The sequence below is a fragment of the Staurois parvus genome, unplaced genomic scaffold, assembly GCF_062004578.1.
Source record: "Staurois parvus isolate SC_StPar_1 unplaced genomic scaffold, SC_StPar_1.0 ptg000548l, whole genome shotgun sequence".
Classification (NCBI taxonomy): domain Eukaryota; kingdom Metazoa; phylum Chordata; class Amphibia; order Anura; family Ranidae; genus Staurois; species Staurois parvus.
This window is the reverse complement of record NW_028318344.1, coordinates 753,333-780,675: the sequence shown is the minus strand read 5'-3', so window position 1 is coordinate 780,675 and position 27,343 is coordinate 753,333. Positions and strand designations below refer to the sequence as shown.

Sequence of the window (27,343 nt, the reverse complement as noted above, 5' to 3'; positions counted from 1 at the left end):
TGTCATCAGCGTTCCGGGTGGACGCCATAGGGTGTCCTCCCGCACATATGCAGATTGCGCTCCTGCAGAGCCGCGCAGCGGCGCGATCTGTCACCGGCCGTGTACCTAGGACTGACTAATCACAGCAGGTCACATGACAAATGTATACAATGGATGGCTTCATTTATGCCATCCATTGTATACTAGTGTCTAGCTGTGAATGGTCACAGCTAATCACATGCACATGTCATGTGATTAGCTGTGGCCAAATCACAGCTAAGCACAAAAAAAAAAAAAAAAATCCTGAATGAATCGATGTCATTCAGGTAAATGCTTGCTTTTGGCAAAGTAATTCTTTGCTATAAGCAAATTGTGTAAAAAAACAAATACTGATCACTTCCCCAAAGTAGTACAATGTTACTATGGTAACATTGTACTACTTTGGTCATAGTGAAATATGAAAAAAAAAATCTTAAAAAAAGAAAAAAAATTTAATAAAAAATAAAAAAAAATATAAAATATATATATATATATATATATATATATTTTTTTTTTTTCATACTGTCACCAGTCAGTGTCCCTGATCACCGCCATGCCAGTTATATGATGACGCTGTACTGCACTGGTGACAATATGTAAAAAAAAAATAGTGAAAAAATTTTTTAAATTTTTTCATTTTCCGAAAAATTAGGAGAAAAAAAATACAACTTCAAAAAACTCGCCATGCCTCTTATGAAGTACGTCAGACTGTCTACTTTACAAAAAGGGGTCATTTGGGGGATAACTGTACTGTTCTGACATTCTTGGACCTCAAGAAATTAGATTGGCTGTCAGTACTTCAGGATTGATCAATATTCAGATCTATACCATAGTTTGTGAACTCTATAACTTTCCTACAAACTAAAAAATACATCCTAATTTGGGTTATTTTCACCAAAGACATGTAGCAGAATACATCTTGGCCTAAATTTATGAAGAACAATTATTTATTTGCAAACTTTTATAACAGAAACAAAGAAAAACGTGTGTTTGTTTCAAACGTTTTGGTCTTTTTTTGTTAATTTAGCAAAAAATAAAAACCCCAGTGGTGATTAAATACCACCAAAAGAAAGCTCTAGTTGTATGAAGAAAATGATACAATTTTAGTTTGGGTACAATGTTGTATGACCGCGTAATTGTCAATCAAAGTGTGAGAGCGCTGAAACCTGAAAACTGGCCTGGGCAGGAAGGTGTAAAAGTGCCCGGTATGGAAGTGGTTAAAAAGGCACCCATTCATGGCAAAATGACTGTTTTCATAAAGAGCCATCCAGTCCACGGATACTTACCTAGCAGGTGCTCTTGTACTGCTCCTTTCACTACCTTAGAAAATTCCCAGTACCTCCAGGTATGAGGGAGCATGGGACCACACAGGTCTAGCAATTAAATGGAATACTATCAATTAAATAAAGTACTAGCAATTAAATGACAGAGAACATACTGAAACATGAGGCAGTGACATTACTGCTCTCTTTGGAGCCTGGCATCAACCAACAGCAAGGAATCTGGTTCTGACTGGAGGAAGGAGCAACAAGGGGTGGTTGCCGAAGTGATGATAAGTAGATGGGGGAGCCCCTTTACATAGACCCTTCACTTTGTCCTGAATGGGAAAAGTGAGAGCGTCTTTTTAATTATATACAGAATAATATTCCTTCTTCTGTTGATGGCAAACACAATACAACAGCCTGCCACTCTGTATTTATGTCGTTGTTGCTCATCATTCTTCACATTTTCAATGCAGCTTGTTTGACTAGGTTGAATGTGAAATAAAAATTATATTTTTTTGATTCTTGTATTGTATTAAAATACAGTGAACATACATCAAAAGTAAAATGACTCAGAGACGAAAGACAAATTATTTATCACACACAAAAAATTATATTCTGTATTTGAGACAGCAAAGGAGAAAAAGCAGCATATTTTTTTCTACAAATTATTTTATAATAGATTGTAACAAGTTTTACTTTTTCTTACTGTATGTGTCTTGCTGTGTTTTCCAGTTGACAAATATGATATTATAGAGGTAGCAATAACTGCAGCTAGCAGGCCATCATTAATGTTTCACTCTAAATGGGATCTTGCTCTGAGACAACTGACACTAAACAATATCCATGGCACTAAGATCTATTTATCCCGCCCTGCATTTTCCTCGCCGATCTTGCTGCTGAAACCGTCTCAGTTTGTGTGCCCAAACATCACGCCAAGGCAGGGACAGGCTGTTCTTATCCAATATCAGACGAGCAGGATCTGGAGATTCCTCATCATTACCAATGATCAAATAAGACTTGCCTACTTGAACACGGAGGCAATCACATGCCAAATCTTGGTCTGGAACCCATATTGGTTGATCACCACGTCTGATGGGAACCCTGCGCTGTCTATATACTGTAAGCACATTAGCTGTAAATTGCCACCATTCTCCAGATTTCTCCATAGACAGTAGCTGGGCCCGGAGAACTGTAAGAAATAAAGTAGACATAACATCATCTCATGTTTTGAAATATTATACTGGTAGAATACTTGATAAATTGGTATCAGTGGTGTAACAACAAGAGCGCCAGAAGTAGTGACTTTCATAGATCTTTGGCAACATGGGACACAAAAATCATTCTTTACTTCTCACTTCTTGTCAGCTAAAGATGCTTTCGTAATCACACATTTGTTCTGATGAGTAATTATCTGCTTGGTAAATATGTTGATAACATGAACTTTTATGTATGACCAGGGGTGTATATACAGGGGCCGCAGAGATCGTAATTATGACCCATTCCCATGCTCCAGGGGCCCATGAGGCTCCGCTGTACATCTGAATAGGAGGGGAGGTAGGTGTTGGCATATAGAAGAACCGATCCCTTTCATTTTGCTCCTGCAGCTGCTGAAAAGCTGCAGGAAGAAGGGATTGGTTCCTCTTCATGCCACCTTCACTGCCGCTCCTATCCAGGTCCTGCTGTATCCAGGCCCCTGTGTGCTCCCCTGGACCCCTCCTCCTCCTCCACAGCTTATCCGGGTTCCCCCCTCGCCTCTCCTGCTGCACTGGATGCTTTCAGGATGGAAAGTGAACAAAGGGGCCAGTAAATATGTGAATTCCTGGCCCCTTCATTTTCTGAATGAACAGAGCCAGTGATCGGTACTGATCATTGACTCTGTTCATTCACAACTGAAGCATAGGAAACTGTGCTTACTATGCTTTAATTTGTGAATGACTGGGGAGCTCTGTACAGACCATTCCTGTCCATTCAGTCTGTGTGACTGAGGTTGCAGAGATGGAGATGGATCTTCAATCTCATTTCTCCGTCTCAAAGATGGAACATTAGATGTCTTTTTAGACCCCTGATATCTCAACAATAATAAAAAAAAATCATTAAAAAAGTAAAAATAATAGCAAATAAAATAAAAATTAGACACTACTACTGACAGTGGCGGAACTACCAAAGGTTACACTTGCGACCAGGCCTTGGTGTTCTGCCACCGTAGGGGGGCTCCAAGACAGTAGTAAGGAGACCTGCTGCAGAACATATGAAAGTGTCCCTCTGCAAGACCATAATAAAGGGCCCTGTGATGAGAGTAAAAGGATTAGAGGGAAGGGCCCCAGCTGGGGACCCTTCATGGTTGCACCAGAGCCCTGAAGCTTCTAGTTATGCCTCTGTGTATGACAATGTCAGGACTGTTACAAAGAACTCCTATGACACAGAGAAAAAAATCAAGAGTGACATGGTACTGCAGACCAATGCATCTCACCAGTTCCACAGCAAGAGCTCTTGGCTGCCATGCTGCTCCACTGAGTGCTGCCACAGAAAGTGGCTTTCTATATGGGTCCTCGTGCAGGCTCACTTCTGAGCCTTGCTGTCTGCGTCTATTGACACAGACAGCAGGACTTGGCCCAATCCCTTTTTCCTCACCACTGGCTTTGATTGACAGCCAATGGCTCCCACTGCCCTAGCAAAGCCCAAAATACCACAAAGTGAGGAGAGAAAAGAGCTGCAGACATGTACAGCTCTGGATTGATTAAGGGCTCGGGTAAGCATAAGGGGAGATGAGGGGGCATACTGATGCCTAAACATTTTTTATTTTAATGCAAGGAATGCATTAAGGTAAAATGTTTAGGGTTTATAACCACTTTAGTAGTGGGACCAATATTCTACTTTTACCAACTATCGCAAAAAAATGAACAAGGAATAATTGTATTACATTTTATCACATCACATGAAAAGCATTAATGGATTATTTGATCCTGCCTCATCAAACCTATTGGATTACTTGTGAAAATGTATGACCTTGTGACTGAGCAATCATAGGTGGTTCAAGTGAGTCAAATATTACCCCTGTGAATGAGTTAAATAGGATGAATAAGGGTTACATTTACTATTACAACCTATGTACATTTTACACCTTCACATCTATAGGTTACAATGTCTTTACTATAGGAAAAATATGATGCTTGCTAGCTTCAAAATTCAAACAGGCATCTTAGAAGACTTGGAAATGAAAACACGAGTCTGGATGTAACTGATGCATTACTTGAATATAAGGAAACAATTTTGTCACTAAGTACTACATTTAAAAGGTTATACTGGTTTTATGTTGCAGCTGACAGATAAAATGATGACATTAAAATGCATGAAAAAATTTTGAGGACTGAATGTTGTGGTAGTTCTACCTTAAAGAAATTAGGTTGTCTTTTTTAAATCAAGAGGAAATGTGATTTGGCTATCTACAGACAAGATAATGATGACTATTAATCAAACTCGGATATTTTTCTTGCTACCTTAGATTAAAACAGGGCAGTGTAGAAGTGGTAAAACTTTTCAACCTTGATTACAATAAAAAAAAACCTTAAGATAATGATCTCTTCCTGCAGTATTAAAATATATCTAAAGTAATGTTTTTCTTGTTTTGTGTAAAGGATGGAAATGTTAAAACCCCCTGTATTTTTTATTGCTGCCTGCATTCAAATTAGGAAGATTTTCTTCACCGAATCATCCTCCAGTTATTACCTTCTGTATCTCTTGAACCTTCCTCCTAGATTGTGAACTCTAATGAGCAGGGCCCTCTGAGCCCTTCTGTATTGAATTGTTTTGTAACTGTCCTGTCTGCCCTCATGGTGTAAGCACTGCGTAAGCTGTTGGCACTAAGCAAATCCTGTATAATAATAACAATTTACCTTCTCTAAATTTTAGTCTTTACATACATATTAAGTAGTAGCCATTTATTTATTGTTAATTCCTTCATGATCAGATTATAGCAATGAATGCTCAGCTCTATTGGATCATATTAATTGAGCCAGGCAAGGCCACCATAAAAAGATTTTCACTGAACCCTAGTGATAATTAATTTTTAACCTAAAAAATAAAGTAGCCAGGCCTAGACAGGCAGATCTAGTTTGCCTGCCCTCAAAGATTTGTGATCATTATATGCTAGAAGTTAAATTCCCAATTTCTGTATGTATTACGTAAGATGATAGTTTAACAGAGAGGTTATCCAGTATGCATTCGTTACACACACTAAATATTGCTACCAATGCTTGTATCAGTGCTATCATAAGCTACAATAGGGCGTAAAAATAGGATAAAGGAAGGTTGTAGTATCCCTAGTTATTCAAGTATACTAGCAAGCAGTGGCGGACTGACAACTCATGGGGCCCCCGGGCAATAGGGGATCATGGGGCCCCTGTGTCCTTGCCCAAACTCAAAAAAACCTATGAAAAAAGTATCAGGGGCATCTCATGGGGCCCCCTACTGACTCCGGGCCCTTGGGCAGTGCCCGAGTTTCCAAATGGTCAGTCTGCCCCTGCTAGCAAGAATATTAGCTTAAATACTTGCAATTAAATATGTTTTCAATTCTTCAAAAAGTTGAAAATCCCTTTTCACTCAAAGCTTTTTCAGATGAAATTTGATGCAGCTCCTCTCTCGGTATCCCTCTGGAATATCAGTACTCAAGTAGTGGTGGATTCCTATGAGCTAAGGTCCAAGTTGTTTCCTGTTATCCTGCACTCCTACAGAGGAAGGTTTTTGGAAATCATTTAATAAAATATATGTTTAACTTATGCCAATGTGATTTTACATTACGGTTGTCTTACAATATCTTGAACAGTCTTTTTTCTAAGAAAGCAAACTCAAGGGCTCTGTAGTATTACTCTAATGTATACATACACCTTGGGTGGCTGCACACACTTAACCTGTGACCTCATGCCTTTAATTTGAGCTGTTTCTCTGTTGCTCATCATTTGTTTGAAGACTGTTTAGTTTTATTGGTCATGACATAAAGACGATCAATCACAGAGACTTCTTTTCTTTGCATCTCATTCTCTTACCACTGACTAGGGCTTAAGGGCCCCTTATCCCTTTCATTACAGGGTGCTTGCCCTGGAACTCACTGTGTTTTAATGCACAATAGGCCACCCCTAAAGAAGTTTAACCCATCATTGGAATATGTATGCATTATAAACATTACAATAGTGTTGAAAAGATAAAAAGGTATTCAACTCATTTTTGCAGATGAAGGCTCCTGTACGTAACATTTATTTATGATGTATGTCTATAAATACATTCTGCAGTCATCTTAAATCTAGTCTTCAGTCTATCCTTGTGTTTTTACTCTTCTTTGCCCTCACTTCTTTATAAGACGCAAGAGGAAATCAGCTTAACTTGATAATTCCCTTTGTGCTGTTAAAAACATTCTTCTTACGCAGCGGGGCTTGGACCCGTTAGTTCTATCTCATCTCTTGCTTTCAGTGCTCACTTTCCTTCCCAGCCTAACATTGCCATTTTCTCAGAAGCCATGGCTTTAACTAATCCCATGAAATGATGATCCTTCAGTCATCTTATCCCAGCTGTGCCCATGGGATCAAGAAAAGGACCTGCTGGGAGGAAAGTGACCCAAAGCAAGCAGGGAGCAGGATAAAAGCCATGGAATTCAGAGCTTCTGTGCTACTAATTAATCTATTTGCATCTAAAAGATCCTTCAAACTGGAGGTCTAGCACATCTCATTTACTGACCATGGTAAAAAAAAAAAAAAAACACAGCCTGGCTATGCTAATAAGATGAAGCCTTACTTTTGCTTTTGACCATTTCTGTTCTATTATTATGAGAAATTCTAAATACTGGGTGACAGTTCAAGCAAGGTTGAAATCGTATTAATGAAAAAAATACAGAAAAATGTTCAGGGAAAGCTGCTTCATTCATTTAATGTATATTTATATGTAGAGTACAAACATCACAACTGCGCTGTGCTTTGTGACACTGTTCCAATGCAGCAGGGAGTCAGAATTGCACCTCCCCACTACACATATCAGAACAGCTCAGAGGAGCTTAGAGAGCTTCTAAAGTAGAGGAAAAGATAGAGTATTAATGTGACTATTAAAGAAGATTAAAAAAGAGGGAAACATTAAAAGAGCCATGGCTGGAGTTTGCCGTTAAATTGTATTGTGTCCCCAGATAATTGTATTTGGAGATCTGCAAAATTATATAATGAGGAATAACTAATGTGGCAGTAGTGATTTGTACTGAGCTGAGCCCTACGATTGGGACAGAACCAGGCCCACATTTGTAGAAAGGGTGCATACGCTCTTGCCTAGTACATCAAAATTTAAAGAGACCTAGTCAATGGGGGGGGGGGGGGGCACTGAAAACATAGAGTTCTGGTAACTATAAGAATACATATTTGTGCCAGAATCCCAAACCACTCAGGAAGGGGGCAGCCCCCTTCTGCACTAACAAACAGAAGCTTTAGCTGATAGTCTCTTTAAAATGGGGATGCCCCATGCACCTTTTACCTTATCAATTTTTTTGTCACAGACAAGCTTGGAACAATGCAGCAATAAAAAAAATTTACTAAATAGATTTTTGTTTTGCTTATGTAAATACATGTTCTTAGAATGATTTTTAAATTTCATTGCTGATGCAAACTTCTGGTTTTAGGTGTCTTTTTAACACAGTTTACTTACATTTTAAGTTGAAATTTATTCACTGAAAGGATTTAGTACTTTGTCGTAGCACAGAGAATTTGTTGAGAGTTTGTTGTTTCTCCATCATCTTCTACTAGTGTGGACATCAGTAACCAATACAGGGATTCAAAATCTACATTCACATCCACACTAATTTAAGGGGTATATTTATACAAAAAATTGGCTATGCGAATATGTCTGTCACAAATCAGCAATGTAATTTGCCTAATATATTTATTTCTTAGGATTGTGACACCCATCACTGGCAATAACAGTATTTTTAGAAAAGTACTGCATTACAGCCACCCGATGGAGGTGATAAACGATATAACCAAAATAGGCAAATTACAGTGCAGATTTCTGGCAGCTGTGTAAATGATTGACATATTTACATGGCATTTTTATTAACAGACACCTATGTATTATCCTAGGTGGTACTAGCCCTGCAAATGCTACAGTGTGCTCCTTGGTTCTTACACATAGTTCCCTACTGGTTGGGAGGAATGTCTACAGGGGCTAATAGATCTCTGAGATCATTGGGTTCCCACTGCTAAAGCTGCATCTCACCTGAAACACTGAACCAGCTACAAGTATTATAGCAAACGTGGATTTGCATTACAAAGGTCTAAAACAGATTCCCTGCTGTTAAGTGTAAGTGAGAATTAACCACTTCCCGTCCAGCCCATATACATAAATGGCCGGAAGGGAGCAGTGCAGGAGCGGGTTGCCGTTCATAAACATCGCCCGCATTTTCAGCCTGTGCACGCTCCTTGGGACCGCGTAGTACCTCTGTGTGAGGTCCCGATCATGTGATCACAGATTGGCCAATCAGCAGTCACATGAATAGTATTAAGCAAGATGTCACTTCTGACATCATTGCTTACTACTTGTGAAATCTGTGACTGATCACAGAGATCACATGGTACAAGGCTATTCATAACAGTCTTGTACCATGTGACAAGCTGTGACCAATTACAGCTCTCACAGTATTTCTCAATGGCTGCAAGAATGCAGCCAGAGAGAAGAAGAAATTATTGCTTTTACACACTATGGTGACACTGTACTGCTAAGGTGACAGTATTTAAAAAAAAAAACAAATAATAATATAAAAAATAAAATAAAACTGTAAAAATGTTTTTGAAAAATTATAATTTTTGGTTATAAACTAATTTGGGTTGGAAAAACACTTTAAAATTTTTTTGGACTTTTTCATTTATATAGCAAAACAAATTCAAATCCCAGTGGTGAATAAATACCACCAAAATAAAGTTTTATCTATCTTAAAAAAATGCCAAAAAGTGCATATGGGTACAGTGTTGCATGACTGCGCAATTGTTATTCAAAGTGTGACAGCGCTGAAAGCTGAAAATTGGCCTGAACAGGAAGGGGGTGAAAGTGTCCGGACTTGATGTGGTTAAGCATATTTCCTCTTGTTGAAAATGATATATTATCACAATCATTTTACATACCGTAATCTTTTTTGCAATATTTGCGTAGATTCATGTGCACACGGCTGTGAGATGGCTTACAATAGGACTGGCATTCAGAGACTAAAAAAAAAAATGAAATATTAGCAAATCTAAATTCTGCTACAGTGCAAAACTCATATAGTGCTGTAATACTTTACAGAAAGTTAGATATACCTGATCCTGTTTTCCATTCCACGGGATATGCTGCTGTTGTAGTCATCTCCTCTTGAATCCCTAATTTTAAGCAAAAATAAATATGTTAATGTTAGTATATTGCAGTAAAATGTAAAATACAAAATTTATCAGAATCTGTATAAATGATTTATTTTGCTGGTATAACTGGAGCCCAGTTTGCATAGCTTTACCTTTCAAGCACACAGTCAATGAACCCCTAGGTTAATTCCGCAACCACTAGAAACACGTCCTTTACACACAAAAAGGTATTCTTTTTGTCATGCCAAACAAGGAGACAAAATGTAGGTCTATGTATAGCATGGAATGTGATGTCATGTTTATTGCATTTTAGTGTGCAAGCATTGTACATTGTTGCCTTAGGGTTTTCTTTTTGCCTACCTTTTGAAGTTTTTTAACTGTGAGCTTAGGATTCTGAGACTGTGAGGTTTTTATTATTGTCTTTTGGATATCCACATAGAAGAAAAACATATTTGAAATATATTTTAAAAATATTCTTCCCAAATATATTGACATATATTTGAAAAACTACAATTTTGACCATATTCAATATATTTCAAAATATATTTCAATAAATATATATACTGTATGTTGAAAAGTTTTTATTACAAAATATCTGAAAAATATTTTTAAAAATAAATTTTCAAATATACTGTATGTCTTTAAAAATACAAATCTATATTTTTGTAATGCATTTACAAATATATGTAAAAAATATATGTTAAAATTATTTTTTTATATGTTAAAAAATATCAGAAGAATATATTTAAAAAATTGTAAAAATATTTTTCATATATTTTGTAATATATAAAAAATGCATTGCAACATGCAGTGTGTGTATATATATTGTGACAGTGTGACGATCTGTCACCCAGGATTCTCAACTAGGCAGGTTGAGGGGCTCCAGGGTAAGTGTTTGATACGGAGGAAAGTGGCTTTTCATTTTCCTCCTTTGTTTGTAAGGTCTGTTTTGGGATCTGGAGCCTGGAGATTTCAAAGAGATCTGGGAGGGATGAAATCTCCAATCATGGGACCAGGTTTTGGGAATGGCCAGGAGACTGATTGCACAGGTGTGTGCAGGCCTTTTCAGAGAATCAGGAGGGCTCCACCCCGGCAGATAGGAGTCAGGAGGGCTCCACCAAGGAGAGGTGGAAGCCAAAGCGGCAAGGAGCTGCTTGGTAGTAGCTGTGTGCTAGTGGCCAGCTGTGTGCAAGAGCCATGGTTTTTGAAAGGGTCTGCAGGAGTCAGACGTAAGCCTGAAGAGGAAGGCCAGTGGAAGATTGTATATCTGAGAGAGCCAGGAGGCTGAATTTTGTTTATGTGGATGATAGATACCCCTGTGTGGGAAACTTCTGTTTTGAACTTTCATTTAAATAAAAGTGGGCTAAAAAAGGCCTTAAAAAAGAAAGCGAGTAGCTGTGTGCGGTTAAAAGCTCTACCACTTTGAAGCGAGTTCCCACAATATATATATATATTTAAATATATATATATTGCATGTTGAATTGTGTTCTTGTGAACTGAACTTTGGCAGATTCTTTCATCCCTAATCTTCTTGCATGGGGAACTTATGCTGATGCAGATGAACTTGGTGCAAGAGCTAAGCTCTACTTAGCTGGTGCAAGAGGGCTTCACTCACCTATGGTGACTAGACAGTGCTTCGAACTTTGTCAGGACTTCCAAGTCCCTAACATAAAGTAGCAACAAAAATAAATAAAAAAATAAGAAAAGAAAAAGGGTTGACATTGATGAACATTTGTATCTTGTCCTGCATTGCTCTCTTTGTTAAAATTCACCTTGAAAAAAAAAATACTAATTTTTTTCGCCGGTAAAAAAATGTGAAGTTATTATTTTTTTATTAGGAGCCTGTAAAGCATTGCACCTGCAATCAGCAGATCCCGGGTGCAATGCAGGACTCCTGCAGACTGTACCTTATATGGACAGGCAATTACACACTGTCTGTAAGCATCAATGAACTACCTAGAGCACTCAACAGTACCCTGGTAGTTCATTGAGAACTACAAGCTGACAGCCGCAAAGGCTGTTGGTACTTGTAGTTCATTCATTGATAAAACTCTGTGAATAAATTCTGCGGTTGTGCTGTCACAGGGGAATACGGGGAATGAGGAGTGGTTGCAGGAGTGAAAACACCCTAAAAATGGGCGGAACACATAGCCAGTTACCAAAGGTGAACTTATCCTTTAAAGCCTAACTGAGCCTTTAGTTTAAATCCATTAAATACATTCCAGGTACTTAAAAGCAAAAAGTCAGCAGCTAATGAGAAGGACTTTGCTCTCTGTGTCATTTTAAGCCTGCATTTAAAGATATACAGTAACTGCTTCCCCACAGAGAGCAAGAGTCCCATTTTACAGTATGATTTCAGAATACAGGCTTTTCTACTCAGGCTGTGGCTATTTTATTTATTTACTTATTTAATAACTTCAAAATCTGACTGTTTCACTGTGCTGTCAGATTTTAAATGACAATTAATCAGTCATGCAGCGGTATATCCAAATTACATTTATATTATTTTTTTTTAGACAGACAGACCTTTCTTTTTGTGGTATTTAATCACCACTGTGGGTTTTTTGCTATATATAGGAAACGTAAAAAAAAAATTCTTCGTTTCTGTATAACATTTAGCAAAAAAATAATATGTATGCATAAATTGAGACCAAAAAATATTCTGCTACATTTCTTTGGTAAAAATAACTCAACCACTCTATAAACTATGGTATACTGTATGTAGCAATCGTACCCACAGAGATGGACGCGGTTCAACCATTTTGCTCCAACCTCCATCTTGGCAAAGGATCGTCCATCTTGTACAAATATATCTTTCCTTATCCCCCTCCTTCTCTGCTCATCCACAGTGACATGTGGCCTGAGTGATGAGAAGTGTCACAGTGGCCAAAGCACAGCATTGAGCTCCGAGCTATAAAACCTCACTAGCTGGATGCCTCACTGTCTAAGAAACTGTGCAATCTGGCACATAGTAAAAGTCACTCACTGAACTTCCAAAGACCTTCCAAGGGTTCGTAAAAACAGACTTACTTTTAAAAACTCACTTTTCATATAAGTTGATATCTTCACGTAGGACATAACTACCTAAACATGGAGCCTATATTCAGAAGGCTCAGTTTGAGGCCATTCTCCTGGTATGTGACACCCCTTAGCTGGCATACATAGGAAAGCAGAAAAGTATATCTCTTGAACCATTCAAGTGCATATTTCATGTTTCATCTCTAACCATTCCGCAGATGCGGCTGAGTATCAATATACTAGTGCCCAAGCCAACAAATGTACCTAAGAAAAGTTATGAGCCAAAATATAAGCTAGGAGAGATTCTGGTTGTACTTAGATCTCCTCCCAACAGCCCACCCCAAATAAGGCAATTGGTTCTTTGTTGTAAGGAGACACCTCGCTGAGATTGTAGAAAAAGGGCTGTTATGCTTAGAGTTGTGTGTGTGAGAGAGAAGAGAAGAGTCTCCTGTGTTTAACATCGAAACTAGCAGTAGAGACAAGAAAATCCTTTTTGGCTCATGAGATTTGAAGCTGCTTAACCCAAGGCTTTTTGGCAAGTACTTATCTACCTAAACTTCTTTCTCTTATCTTTTTGCTGTGTTATTGCTCTCTGTATATTTATATAAATATTGGTTACATCTTTTTTCTGTAAATATTGTTATTGCACCCTTTTGACCTTTTAGTAATAAATCTTACCTTCTGAAAGTGTTGAACTGTTTCTAAAGCTCCTTAATGCAACTTACGAATCCCTGCCACTGAAGAGCGCTACTATGTGTGTTTAACCCTCTGTATAGCCTGTCTGCGGTGACAGTGGTATACGGACGCTTATCCAATCATCCTAGTGTTATTGCTGATATTGCCGAGTTTCCGCTTTCTCTGTAAAAAAAGGAGGTGGTGGCAGTGTGAAGGGTTAATTGGGTAATTAACCTGACCCAGTAACAATCGCGCTCAGGCTGCCGGTACATCGATTTGTGGTCCAGTGAGCTGGAAAATCGTTTTGCAGGGTGCAGCTGGATGTGGCATTGTTACGCACATGACATCACGGTTTTAGATTGGCTAGTCCTTTGGTCACGAGTTTGGGGAGAAGGTCTGGGGTCTGACGTCGTGATCTTCACACTGTATATATTTGAAAATTGACCAATCGTGCTGTACTGACTGCCTATCTTATATCTTGAGGCCCTCAAACCTTAGGTCTGTGCAAATACCCCCCAAATGATCCCTTTTTGAAAAGTAGGTAGTCCAAGTAAGAGGCATGATAAAGTTGTAATTTTTTGTCACTTTTTTTGAAAATTAAGAAATTAAATAAAATGTGTTTTTTTCACAAAGTTGACAGTTTAACAAGATATTTATCACCCACAACATAGTTATACTTACAATTACACCTCAAAAACCTTCTGCTACTTCTCCTGAGTATGTAACCACATGTGTGTTAATATTTCACAACCTAACCACACAAAAAGGGGGGGCCCAAATTCAAGGAGCACCTTCAAGCTTTCTAGGGGAATAAACTATGCATCTCATTTTCTGATTGCCTATACCAATTTTAGAGGCCCTGGAGCACTAGGAAGGTGGAAACACCCACAAAATGCGTACATTTTGGAAAGCAAACACCCCAAGGTATTTTCTAAGACGTATAATGAGTTTTTTTAAACATTTTTTGCCACAGGTATTTGGAAAATGTGGAAAGAATATGAAAATGTATTTTTTTACACAAAGTTGTCAATTAAGAAGATATTTCTAATACATGGTATAGGCATACTTAGAGTTACTCCACAATCCACATTCAGCGACTCCTAAGTATGGCTATACCACATGTGTGAGACTTTTTCACAGTCTAACCACATAGAGGGGCCCAAAATCTAAGGACCATCTTAAGGTTTTCAGGGGCATAAATTATGCCTCTAATTTCAGGACATTGGAGCACCAGGACAGAAGAAACACCCACAAAATGACCACATTTTGGAAAGTAAGTACCCTAAGGCGCGGGTGTCAAAACAGGCGGCCCTGCAGCTGTTGCCAAACTACAAGTCCCTTGAGGCATTGCAGGATTGACAGTTCCAAGCATGACTCCCGAATGCAGAGGCATGATGCCCTAAGGTATTTTTTAGAAAGCATGGTGGGTCTTTTGGAGATTTAATTTTTTACCACAAATTGGAAAATGCAGAAAGAAAATGAAAATTATATTTTTTACACAAAGTAGTCAGTTTTATAAGATATTTTTCAAACACAACATTGTAATTGAACCCCAAAACTCATTCTGCTACTCCTCCTGAGTATGGGGCTACACATGTGAGACTTTTTAAGTGTTTGGACTGTCTAAGTATTGTACATTGCATCTTGTATATCGCAAAAATCAACCAACACTGCATAGAAAACAATGTACTTTAGTGGTCATCTCTCTACGAGTGATCAAGGATTATACTGTAGCTTAGCGTAGCGTCACCAATAGCAGTCTTAATTCCTATAAGCCAAACAAGCATAGCTTTCTGGTACATGGCTGCCCCCAGGAATGCCATGTTTACTGGCCAGTAAGCAAAGGAACAGCACACTCATAATCCACTGAGTACTACAAGCTGTCTGACACAGTGGAAGATGGCACTGGTAGTTTATATAAATGAATGACACAGCTGTGCAGGTGGAGCCCCAAACTGCTAGTGCCAATTTTAAATGTGAAAACAGCTGGGGGGGAGAGGAGCCATCACCTGCTTTCATGGGTGAGAGGGGTGTTGGAACATATTACATGTTACACCCTAAATCAGGGGTGGGCAACTGTGGCCCTCCAGCTGTTGGTGAACTACAAGTCCCATCATGCCTCTGCCTTTTGGGAATCATGCTTGTAACTGTCAGTTTTGCAATGACTCATGGGACTTGTAGTTCTACAACAGCTGGAGGGCCACAGTTGCCCACCCCTGCCCTAAATAGTAACATGTTCTAAATGTAAACTTATCCTTTAAATTGCACGTGCAATAGGTAACAACAGTTAAAATACAGTTGGGGGAGGGTGATTATGCTCTTTCGCAAAATTGGTACATAGGCAGCTAAACAATTCCATTGGTGATATGAAACACCTTCAGTAAAACAAAAGGTATTTACTGGCACCATACTGTGCTCTACTGTGATTGCTTTGCATTACTGTGGGGTTTTTTAAACTAGATTACATAATTAAACAGTATTTATAAGTGACACTTATGGGGAGATTTACTAAAACTGGAGCACTCAGAATCAGGTGCAGCTGTACATGGTAGCCAATCAGCTTCTAACCTCAGTTTGTTCAATTAAGCTTTGGCAATAAAACCTGGAAGCTAATTGGTTTCTATGCAGAGATGCACCAGATTTTGCACTCGCCCGGTTTAGTAAATAAACCCCTTAATGCCTGTTCAAATTAGAGGGCAAAATGATGTAAGTCAATATTTTTGTAGACTGATTTTCTATTTTGACTGGCTTCACAGCTTAGAAATTTTTTTTTTAATATATTTCTACTAAAGACAACTATAAAAAAAAACTCCTTATAATAAACAGAGCACTTACTATATTATTTTAAATTACTTACGGACACAAGGCATATGGGGAGATCGGCTTTGCTGGTATCCTGGAGCACAGCGATTGCATGTTAGACCAGTCACTCCAGTCTTGCATGGACACTGACCAGTTGTTTGATTGCACATGGCATTGACAGCCCCTATTGGGTGACACTGGCAAGCTGCAGTAATAAAGAAAATAGTAATAATAGTAAAAACAGTAATAAGAGAAACTTGATTTATCTGTAGTTGTATCCTTTAGAAAGCAATTTGTTGAAGGGTATACAAACATTATCTATCTAAAATAGTCAGTATTTTTTTAGAAGATAGGTGCTTTGTAAGACATTGGACGTCTTTAACTGGAAATGATTTGTGGGTTTTTTTGTACATTTAAATGATTAGTAAATACTGTACATATAACAGAATAACTAGACCTAGATTTTTTTTCTCTAGAAAGTGCCAAACTTTCCCAACCATCTCAGATGTGCTCCTTGCTCAGTGCTCCACAGCTGATTGTCACAACCCTCTCTGCCAGGCAATTTCTATTCAGTTCTATGGAGGCTTTGTATGTCATATTTGAAAGGAGTATGAATTCTCCATGGGATTGAAATGAGAGAACAGCACACATGCACAGGCCATGAGGAAGAAATCCTGACAAGAAATCACTGAATCAGGGATAGGTTACAGGGAGAGGTGGGAGGTCTCAAAAAGTAATGTAACTTTACTAAAATCAGAATAATCCTTTATTTCCAGTATTATTCAAATCAGTACAAAACTTCATCAAGCTGACTTGGACATGAAGAGCAGAACAGAAGACAAAATATTGTTCTTCCAAAAGGTCTAAACAAGCATTCCTGGATCAATCCAGTGTGTGTGCTCGTAGCTCTGCAGGACGTAAAGGGAAAAGTAAAGAGACATACTCTCACACCATTGTATCCAAAATGGCCAATGCCATCTTCTTTAAGATTGGTCTGTTAGGGATGAATTTTGCAGATTTCTTGGTTCTCAGAAACTTAGAGACATTTTCTAATTGGACAATAATTGTGTTCAAATTGAACAATCACCTCAGAAATATGGGTACCTTTAGAAAATAATCACTTTGATTATAATTAAACTATGGACACTGAAGATACTTGGTATACATTACGCTGCTTGAAATGGTAGCATTCAGGGGCGGACTGTCAACTCATGGGGCCCCTGGGCAATAGGGGATCATAGGGCCCTTGTGTCCTTGCCCAAACTCAAAAAAGCCTATGAAAAAAGTACCAGGGGTATCTCAAGGGACCCCCTACTGACCCCGGGCCCTCTGGCAGTGCCCAAGTTTCCAAATGGTCAGTCCGCCCCTGGTAGCATGACAGATAACAAAGTTCTTTTCTGGCAAGCCTGCATGGAGCTGTTGTCTACTAAATAAGATGTAATTTTAATTTGTGTAACTTTTCAAATAACTGTCTGCATTTTGCTGTATAAGGTATAGACATGTATTACACATATTTTCAAAAGAAGTGTATATTTTTTTTTTACATAAAATGTAAGTAGCCTTTAATTTAGAAGAATCTCATGTTATTCAACCTTTGACTTGGCAGTAGGGTTTAGTGTAGATATAAGACTGTGGTTTTAAGACTTGTAAAAGAACCCTCTCCCACCCCCTGTAACTGATCACTGGCAGTAAAAAAAAAAAAAAGAGATCTAAAAGCCCATTTTACCTATCAAAGGCTCAGGGTTACATGATCCTCCAGTATTTTCTCTTCGTTTGTCCTTTTTCCAGTGTCCACATCACTGTCTGCATGATGAGGACACTTCCTACTGGCTGTCCAGTGTGGAGGTTCTCTCAAGAACAATCAAAGGAGTGACATCACAACAAGGGCATGTAGAGGACCAACTGGTGAGTAATCATCTGCAGTGCTAGATTAGCAATCCCCTGCATTTGGAAATGGCACTGACGAGGGACCTGGATGAGGGAACTAGGTGAGTATACTTGCTCAACCAGGGTAGAAAAATGAAAAACCCTACTGGATGACTTAATGGAGGGACAGAGATGGGAGGTATGGGAGAGTCATAGTTTGTCTGGAGAGGGGCTTAAACAGTAACAATCCAACTTATCAAAGGATATATTGTTTGCAAAATACACATGAGACAATGCTAAATGATATAAACATCATTCTAGCAGATGTGGAAAATCTTCATACATCTTCATTTGCTATATTTGTTCAACTATGTATATATGAAAAATTGACTTGCAAAAATTATGTTCCTCTAACAGAGAACAGTTTAAAAAAATCCAGCTCCACACATCAGTTTTTTTAATAATCTCATTTTTTCTTGGATGAAATGTTTCTTCACACTGTTATCTAATCTCTTTGGACATTTTATCATTGAACAATCTTACCTAAATACCCTGACTATAACAAATGTCTTAACATAAATCTAAACACAACTAGAACAGTGAAAGATGACACATGTACTTACGCTTACAGACTTTTCGACTGGCTATAGCTTTGCTCAAGTCGCGTTTGTAACCCTGTTTACAGTAATGACAATGGCGCCCAGCAGTGTTATGACGGCAGTTTAGGCATATGCCTCCACTCTTCCTACCAGACAACTTGTACAATTCCATGTTAAAGCGACAGCGATGAGAATGTTGATTGCACTCGCAAGCTAAAAGGAAAGATCAGAATTTCTTTATATTCTTTAGTATCACTAATAATATGTTTGGACAAACATGATCGTTAAATTAGAAATTTGGATATAACAATTTTAAGCATTTAAAGTAAAGTTTGAAAACTGTTTTTAAAGGATAAGTTCACCTTTGGGAACATGTTGCATGTTCCACCCATTTTTAGTGTAGAACATGTAACATGCTCCCCCGATCCTGCAGCTGCCACCCGCCCCCGTGACAGAAGTTCAAGGAGAAGTTCCCCCGTACTTGCTCTCACTTTTCAAAAACAGCGCTGTGAGTGCTGTGGTAGTTCATTGATTCTTCCTTTCAAAAGTATCAGCTTGCTTGTACAGGATGTGCGAGCAAGCAGATACATTGACGGTCTGCAGGAGACCTGCATGGCATCAGCGATCTGCTGAATCTGGTGCAATGCTTAAGAGGGTCCTAACACAAAAAAGAATAAACGCACATTTTTTTTACCTGCAAAAAAATTTGAATGTATTACTTTTTGTAGAAAGGTGAACTAATCCTTTAACAATTAGGGAAGTTCATTGTTGGCATATACATAGGGTTTTTCATATTGTTAGATAAAATTCCATATGTTAGCTACAATGTACTGTGCTATCTTTTTTATTCTAGAGCACTATAGGTTAAACAAAGAGATAAGACAGTAGTAGATGTAATCCTAGACTCCCATCTGTCCTTTCACCTCCAAATCCAATCACTGTCCAAATCTTGTAGACTTCACCACCGCAACATCTCCAAGATACGCCCGTTCTTAACCTCAGAAACTACTAAGCAACTTATTCACTCCCTTGTTATATCTCACCTTGACTATTGTAACTCCCTCCTCATTGGCCTCCCTCGTCACAGGCTATCCCCTCTTCAGTCTATCATGAATGCTGCTGCCAGACTCATCCACCTTACTAAGCATTCCATATCTGCCATCCCTCTCTGCCAATTTCTCCACTGGCTTCCCATTGCCCAACAAATAAAATTCAAAACATTAACAATAACATATAAAACTATTTATAACTCTGCCCCAAATTACATCACCAATCGTGTCTCCAAATATCACCCAAACTGTCCTCTCCACTCATCCCATTGCCTCTTGCCCTCTAGGTCCATTGTCTCCTCCTCCCATGCTCATTTCCAGGGCTTCTTCAGAGCCTCCCCCATCCTCTGGAACTCTCTACTTGTAAAGTGCTGGGCAATCCTGTATAATAATAATAATAGTAGATGCCTCCATTGAATGCCTCCCTTTCTCAAAACAGGCATAGTCATCCAATAAAGGATGAATCAATGTGCTGATGTGTGTGTGTGCGTGTGTGTATGCGTAAGTTTCATCTTGAACTAATGATCCATATAAGTATTAGCATATTTACAATAAGAGGACTAAGGAATTTCTAAATGAAAACAAAACTCAACCTAATATCTGGATAGGAAACTACATACTCTTCATGTGAAATATTTAATGGTTAACCAACTAAAAACAAAGAAGGAAAATACATCTTTACTTTGTATATCCTGACAATAATAAATAATATAATCAAAATCATCCATCCAAAAAATACCTATTAATAGATACAAAAAGCAAACTCTTAAACAGATTAGATGATACTACCAATTACCATGATATTGCAAGAAATGAATTAACAGTGACAAACTCCATTAACAAGAGATCAGGGTCTTTGGTGTATGATCAAGTTAAACTTAGAAGTCATTATAAAAACACCTTGAAATATATATTGGCCTACTATCAGCTTACACAGGAAAGATATGAAATATGCTTTGTGCAGCTTCAACCATACAACTAAATACACATTTAAAGTAAATTTGCCTTCTGAAAACTTAAAAAGAAGAGAAATAAAAGGTAAAGCCCATTAATCCTGCGGAGTGTGCCATTCTATGGAGCGTGGCATTGTGCTTGCCCCATTATCAACTTACAGAGAAAGTATTACTACTGCAAACCAGGGATGTATTTACCACAAGGCAAACAAGGCATTTGCCTAAGGCAGCATTTTTCAGGGGGGGGCAACACTGCCCCACAGAAGAAGGGACACATGCGGCATGGGTACCTGGTGGATCCCGAGAGAGGCTGTGGGTTTCATGACGTTGTATGCACAGCCCGACTCTCATTCCCAAAGATGTCCGGAGCTGTGAAGGTGAGTGTCTTTTTCTCTCTCGCCATGGGGGATGGTGGCTGGTGTATGGGCGGCAGTGGTAGTGGAAGGCTCTCTTGGGTGGGAGGCAGGGGTGTTGGTGGTCAATGTCAGGCTCTCTCTATGGGGGGCGCAGATTTTTGTGTTGCCTAGGGCAGCACAAAACCTAAATGCACCACTGCTGCAAACCTTATTGCAACTTTCAGCAAGTGTGTGGGAGAATAGCATTATGTTAGATTTCAGAGCACTGAAAAAACATGTGAAGGAGTGAAATACTTTGAAGGAGTTTTTTATAAATTAACCTAAAAATATCCTTTAACAGCACCCTGTCCCATTTCAAAGCATACGACAAAAGTACTTCTTCCAAACATGAACATTAATGGGAAGTGATGAGTTGATCAGCTTATTTAAGAGCAGTTTATTTGTAAATCCAGTGAATGACCAACACCTACACTAACTATACCTCAGTACTGTTACCTGAAGTACATTATCCCGACTGATGGCACAGAGCCAACAAAAATCACATGACATTATAGAAGTTTGATTATCTTTTCTCCTAGAAGAGAACTACTCAGTTGTGGCATTCTGAGAAAAGTCGATACATAGCAACATTTATTCGTCACACATCATGTGCCTAACATGATGACACCATCATAGATGAGTTTTACTCAAAAAGGTAGGTGGTTCTTTTTTGCTTATTTCCTTTCAAATTATGTGTTTGTAAGGGAACTCCAGCGTTAATTCCAGTATTGCCTACTGGAATTAAATGTGCTGATGGGGAATGATGGATCTAGACCCCTTAATTGACTTGTTTGATGAATAATGCATTGTAAAAATTCATTATAAACCAAACAATGAAAATTCATTGTACCCTCTGAGTTCTTTATTCTTTCATTCTCTGCGACAGGAACACTAAAAGATTAAGGAAGTGTAGTTGAAATCAATTATTCTTACTAGTCCCAGTGAAGCTCCCCTGCTGTAGGATTTGTGCATTATACTATAGGTGAAAGAAGAGCATGCTTCATTGCAATAGAAAATCAATAGCTAAGTCTTGGAATGCATCTTATGTTTTTTTCCCTGACCTCCAGCTCTTGCTGTACATTAAATTAGTAGCTATAAGTTGAGAAGCAGCATGTAAATCTTAATTTCTTTCAGAAGACTGAAGAGTTAGTGGAGCCACAAGAAGTGAAAACTCGAGTTTGTACATCTATTGAGTTTTTAACATGACACACATAATGGTATTCTGTAGAGTTCTCAGCTGTTAATTGTCTGTCTGGACGATTGCCATGTAGTTTAGTATTGTAAAATTATTTATAAGTGCTCAGCATGACCCTGAATCTCCTTTAATGTAATTTAGTTCGTTCATTTTTATGTACCAGTTCCAATGAATGTTGTGAGAATTATTGATCGACTACCCTTCTGATAAATAAACTAACACGGCTCTCTTAACCCATGATAGCTTTATGTCTTTAGAAGACTAATATGAAGGAATATGAATTGTAAAATACATCAAAAGGATTATCCATATAGGAAGGTATTTCAAGGCAGATGGAGATGTCAGGACTGATTCAATAGTTGGCAGGTTTCTTTAAAAATGTAAATAAAGCAATTTCTGATTTATGAAAAGTAAGTGTTTTTTCAAATTGAGGAACTGTAATACAACTAAATAAATATATAGTGGTACCCCCTAGAGGTCTGCTGTTTGATGATGTTTAAAAGCACTAGACATGTGCGGTTCGCTTCGTTCGGAATCAAATTTCGGACACATTTTTCATTATTCAGAATTACAAAAATATCGGATTTAATTGAATCCAAAATAACAAAATGAAATTCGGCCAAAGTTTGATTTGAAAACAAATTCAAAAACAAATTTGAAAACAAAATTGAACACACATTCGAAAACCAATTTAAAGCGGACTCAACCCAAAAGGGGAAGTTCCGCTTTAAGGACTGGCTCAAGCAGGAGCTGGGGGGGGGGGGGAGCAGGTACCGGAAAGTGACAGGTACCCACTCCCACTTCCTCTGAGATCACCTAGGCGATTGGAAGCAGAAGTTGTCCTCCCCCTTTCCTCCCCATAGTCTTTTGGGACATGTGACAGGTCCCAGAAGACTACGGGACAATTCACAAAGCCCAGCACTACTCGCGCATGCGCAGTGAGCAGTGAAGCAGTGTCACAGCCAGGTGCCCACACTGAAGAAGCGCCGGGAACAGAGGGTAGCCGGTGAAACAGGCTGCGGGGGGAGGGGGGACAGCGGGATCAAGGGACAGGTAAGTGTCCATTTTTTAAAAGTCAGCAGCTACAGTTTTTAGTAGCTGCTGACTTTTTTTTTCAGAAAAGAAGAAGAAGAAGAATGAAAAGAAGAATGAAAAGAAGAAGAAGAAGAATGAAAAGAAGAAGAAGAAGAATGAAAAGAAGAAGAAGAAGAATGAAAAGAAGAAGTATTCCAGTACAGCAAAAAGTGTATCTGCAGAGAGCTCCGCTATTTCTGACAGTTCTCTGACAGTTCCTTCACATTTACAGCGGTTGAAACATTGTATCTATTTATTTCCAAATAAAAACATCTGTATCCTAAATGGAAACAAATAGATACAATGTTTCAACCGCTGTAAATGAACTGTCAGAACTGTCAGAAATAGCGGAGCTCTCTGCAGTGACACTTTTGCCGGCTGATCGGGAAAAATTTGATTCGTGCACCTGAAGTTTGCTAAAATTCGGATTCGATGCGAATCAAATTTTTCCTGATATTCGAAACGAATTCCACTTCGCCAGGTTCGATTTGCTCATCTCTAATTGTGATCTTCTGTTACTGTAAGTTCAGAGGCCAATCCTCCCATGAGAGATTAGAGAAAAGCCAGAGACTTTTAGACCCCTTTCACATAGGCCATCCGATCAAGTTCGCCTGTCAGTTTTTCGAGCCATCCAATCAGGCTCGCCTGTCAATTTTTCAAGGCATCCGATCAGGTTCGCCTATCAGTTTTTCAAGCCATCCAATCAGGTTCACCTGATCTTAGATGTGATGGCAGCATTCATTTTCTTTTTTAGGCTTTCTTTCTTCTATTTTCATCTGGTGATCCAGTCATTAAGTCTGTTTTTCAAAAGCTCACGCTCTCCAGAAAAATGTACAGTATCAGTTTACATGGGTGAGACAAACCATTTAACACTGGCAGGTGTGGTTAAAATGATCAGATTTTAATTATTCATGTAAAACCTTTTTGCCAAAAGGAAAAAAAACTGTTTGCTGTAACTGATTATAAAGTGTGAGTTGAAGTTTGGCTTTAATTAGTGTAGCTAAAAGTGCTAAGGCATTTAACACTCCACTCCACCCAAACTGACAATGCTGCTGCCTGCTATGCCTCCTGTGCTCATTCATCCAGAGTTGCGTCCTACTAATACAGGAGGTGTGTTATTGGCAGATCACAGGTGAAAACAGAGGGGAAAAAAGCCAAAGAAATTAAAACTAATGTAGCCACCACATTTAGTGATTAGTAAGCTGCAATATATTACATATTTTGGTTTTGATAACAGTCTCCATGTGTTTTTTTACAGGGCACATTTCCCAATTGATGCCTTTTTTTTTTTTTTAAGGAGGATCTTATATGAAAATAGAAGGCCTGCTCTACTGAAAGCTCCATGGCACCCAAAGTCAAATTGCCTGCAAAAGAGGTTTTGACAACAAAACTTGTTAAAAAAAATGATCTCTTCCAATGCTTCAGAAGGGTACAGGCAACATAATTGTACCTCAGTGTCGCCTCCTGGGATAACTGGGTGCTCAACAGCCTGCAAGGTTACCCTCCCACAATGGAATTTAATGAATTCTTATACATTTCTTATACATTTATTATATTGCAGCTTTCCAATTCTTAGATGTGATGGCCGCATTAGTTTCCTTTTTTAGGCTTTCTATCTTCTATTTTCATCTGGTGATCCTGCCAGTAAGTCTGTTGTTTTTGTTTTTCAACAGAAAAGCTCTCTTACAGTTACCGGGAGGAGCTGGCCCATTTAACACTGGCAGGGGGACTTAAAATGATCAGCATTTTATTTATTTATGTAAAACCTTTATCCCAATAGGAAAACAAGTTTCCTGTAATTAATTATAATTTATTAGCTGGAGTTCAGCTTCAACTTATTACTGTATTTAAACCTGCTAGTACTTCTAACACTTTCCTCCTACAATATTGACAATGCTGCTGTCCAAATCTGCCCCTTGTGTTCCTTGATGTCTGCATAATACAGAACTTGTGTTACTGGCCAGATCACCAGGTGAAAATAGAGGGGGAAAAGCCTCCAAAAAAAAGAAAACCAATGCAGTCACTACCTCTAATTACTGCTAAGCTGCAATATATTATGTTTTCGGTTTAAAACCGCTATAAGTCCTGGATCACACTGACGCAACTTCTGAAGCGTTCCAGAACTTATGGAATCGCATGACAAGTGACATAACATGAGTTTCTATGGAAGCTGTTCACATACCTGCAGGTCAAATCCGATGTGATTTATAAAAGGGTCTTGTGCAAGTTTAGTGCAGTGCGATCTGTAGCTTCATAGACTCGAAAACTGCATCGGTGGGCTCTAGGAGATTCCATTACCAACTCGCACTGGAGCTGCTCCTGAAATTGCACTGCAAACTGGATTCAATTCGCACCGCATCAGTGTGAACCTAGGCTAAATCACCTTTGCAGATGATTTGACTTTGGGGGTATGCTTTTTAGACATGTGCAAAACTAAAAAATTTGCTTCACTTCGATTCTAAAAAATTTCGTGTAGTTGGATTCGTTAAATTTGTTCAATCTCAAGATTCGTTTTGGTAATTCGTATTCGAATTCAATTTGAAAACATTTCAACCAAATTCGAGAAGTTGTTCACATTTGAAATCGGTTCAACTGAATTTGAAATGGATTCAACAAAATTCGAAAAGTCAGTTACAATCGAAAAGATTTAAACTGAAATCGAAAAAATCCGACGCATTACACGCGCAGATTTGAAAAAAAAAGGCAGCAACTACAAAAACTGTAGCTGCTGACTTCAAAAAAAGGGACACTTACCTGTCCCTTGATCCCACTGGAATCACCAGCCGGGACCCAGTGATTGACAGCCTAGGTAGCGGATGGCTGTGTGGTTTTGCGCAGATGTGCTGCCCTGTAGCAGTATTTCTGCTATAGGACTGCGCGGAAACTAGTTGAGTTTTCCAAATTGCAATACTGAGGTAAATTTTCATGTGTGCCCTGCCATTGTACACAGGTCTGTACACACAAAATTTCTTTCAAAGGATTTCAATATCTGACCACAACATCTAATTGATAGCTGGTTCTTCAAACTTAAACACATTAGCTACATTTTTTATAGCTTTTATCTTGGGGTGATTATAGAGCATCAGGCAGCAGTTACTGACAGTTGTATTAAGAGCTGCCTTTATTTTGCCCCACCTCACTTCATCCTTTCATCACTTCAATCCTTTTTGCAGCCAAAACACCAGACACCCTCGCCAACTCCTTGCCATATCCCCATATATTCAAAAATGTTTGATTAACCTCCCTGGCGGTATGATTATTTCCGATTTTTTTGTGCTGAAAGCGGTACCATTTTTTTGCATGGAAATATGTAGTTTTTTATTGTAGGCTGTAATTTTTAGGAATAACTCACTGAAATCTGTCCGAACAAGAGTCTAGTAAACATTCCAGGTATGATAAAACTTGAAACACGAAATCATAAATTATAATTTAATAAATAATCATAAAAAATAATAATATAATAATAATACATTTAATTCAATAATATAATCAAACCAAAAACACTGAAATTTGAAATACAGAGGCAAATTCGCACATCGCTGAGCAAAGTCGCAAAATCGTTTTCAGTGTCTGATGACGAATTTCCCCACGAATCATTATCACTCAATTCTGCAAGTGGTTCTGATTTGCTATCGTTGTTCTCTAGCTGGTCTAATACCGCTTTTGACATAAAGGGACGCTTTTTGGGCGCCATGGACTTTTCTAAGTTTCCAGGCAGAAAGAACAGTCAAAATGCAGGCAGGGCACAGGACAAAGCAGTAGGGACAAAATATACATGAAATGCATTGAAACAGCAATGTTTTACTATATAATAATCATTTTTAAAAAAATGACATTTTTAAAAAATTTCAAATTTTCCACCGGTTCTGGCGCCTGTACGTCCCGACGTCACAGGGACCAGAACACGGAAGCCAGATGCCGGCAGCGGCCGGAGGAGATGGCCGGGGACGCTGCAGGGGACACATCTCGGGAGCGAAGGACAAGGTAAGAGCTGCAGGGACTCCCTGAGCAACGCCGCATGGTAAGCCCGAGTGTAGCTCGTGGTTACCGCTCTTGGTACTGAAATTTTACCCCGAG

At 38.6% G+C, this 27,343-nt stretch overlaps 1 protein-coding gene across 2 annotated transcripts in view; it reads right to left on the bottom strand.

Annotated features, from left to right (window-relative positions):
* Positions 1–1,870: 1,870 nt before the first annotated feature.
* LOC149451112 (netrin-1-like) overlaps positions 1,871–27,343 on the bottom strand; it is a 142,033-nt gene continuing 116,560 nt past the window's right edge. For both annotated transcript variants that reach the window (XM_089690952.1, XM_089690951.1), the window contains 5 exons: positions 18,625–18,813; positions 16,191–16,340; positions 9,602–9,661; positions 9,428–9,508; positions 1,871–2,472 (listed from right to left, as the gene is read on the bottom strand). In XM_089690952.1, coding sequence (XP_089547078.1) covers positions 2,144–2,472; positions 9,428–9,508; positions 9,602–9,661; positions 16,191–16,340; positions 18,625–18,813 — 809 coding nt within the window. In that variant the 3' untranslated portion in view covers positions 1,871–2,143. The remainder of the gene's footprint in view (positions 2,473–9,427; positions 9,509–9,601; positions 9,662–16,190; positions 16,341–18,624; positions 18,814–27,343) is intronic.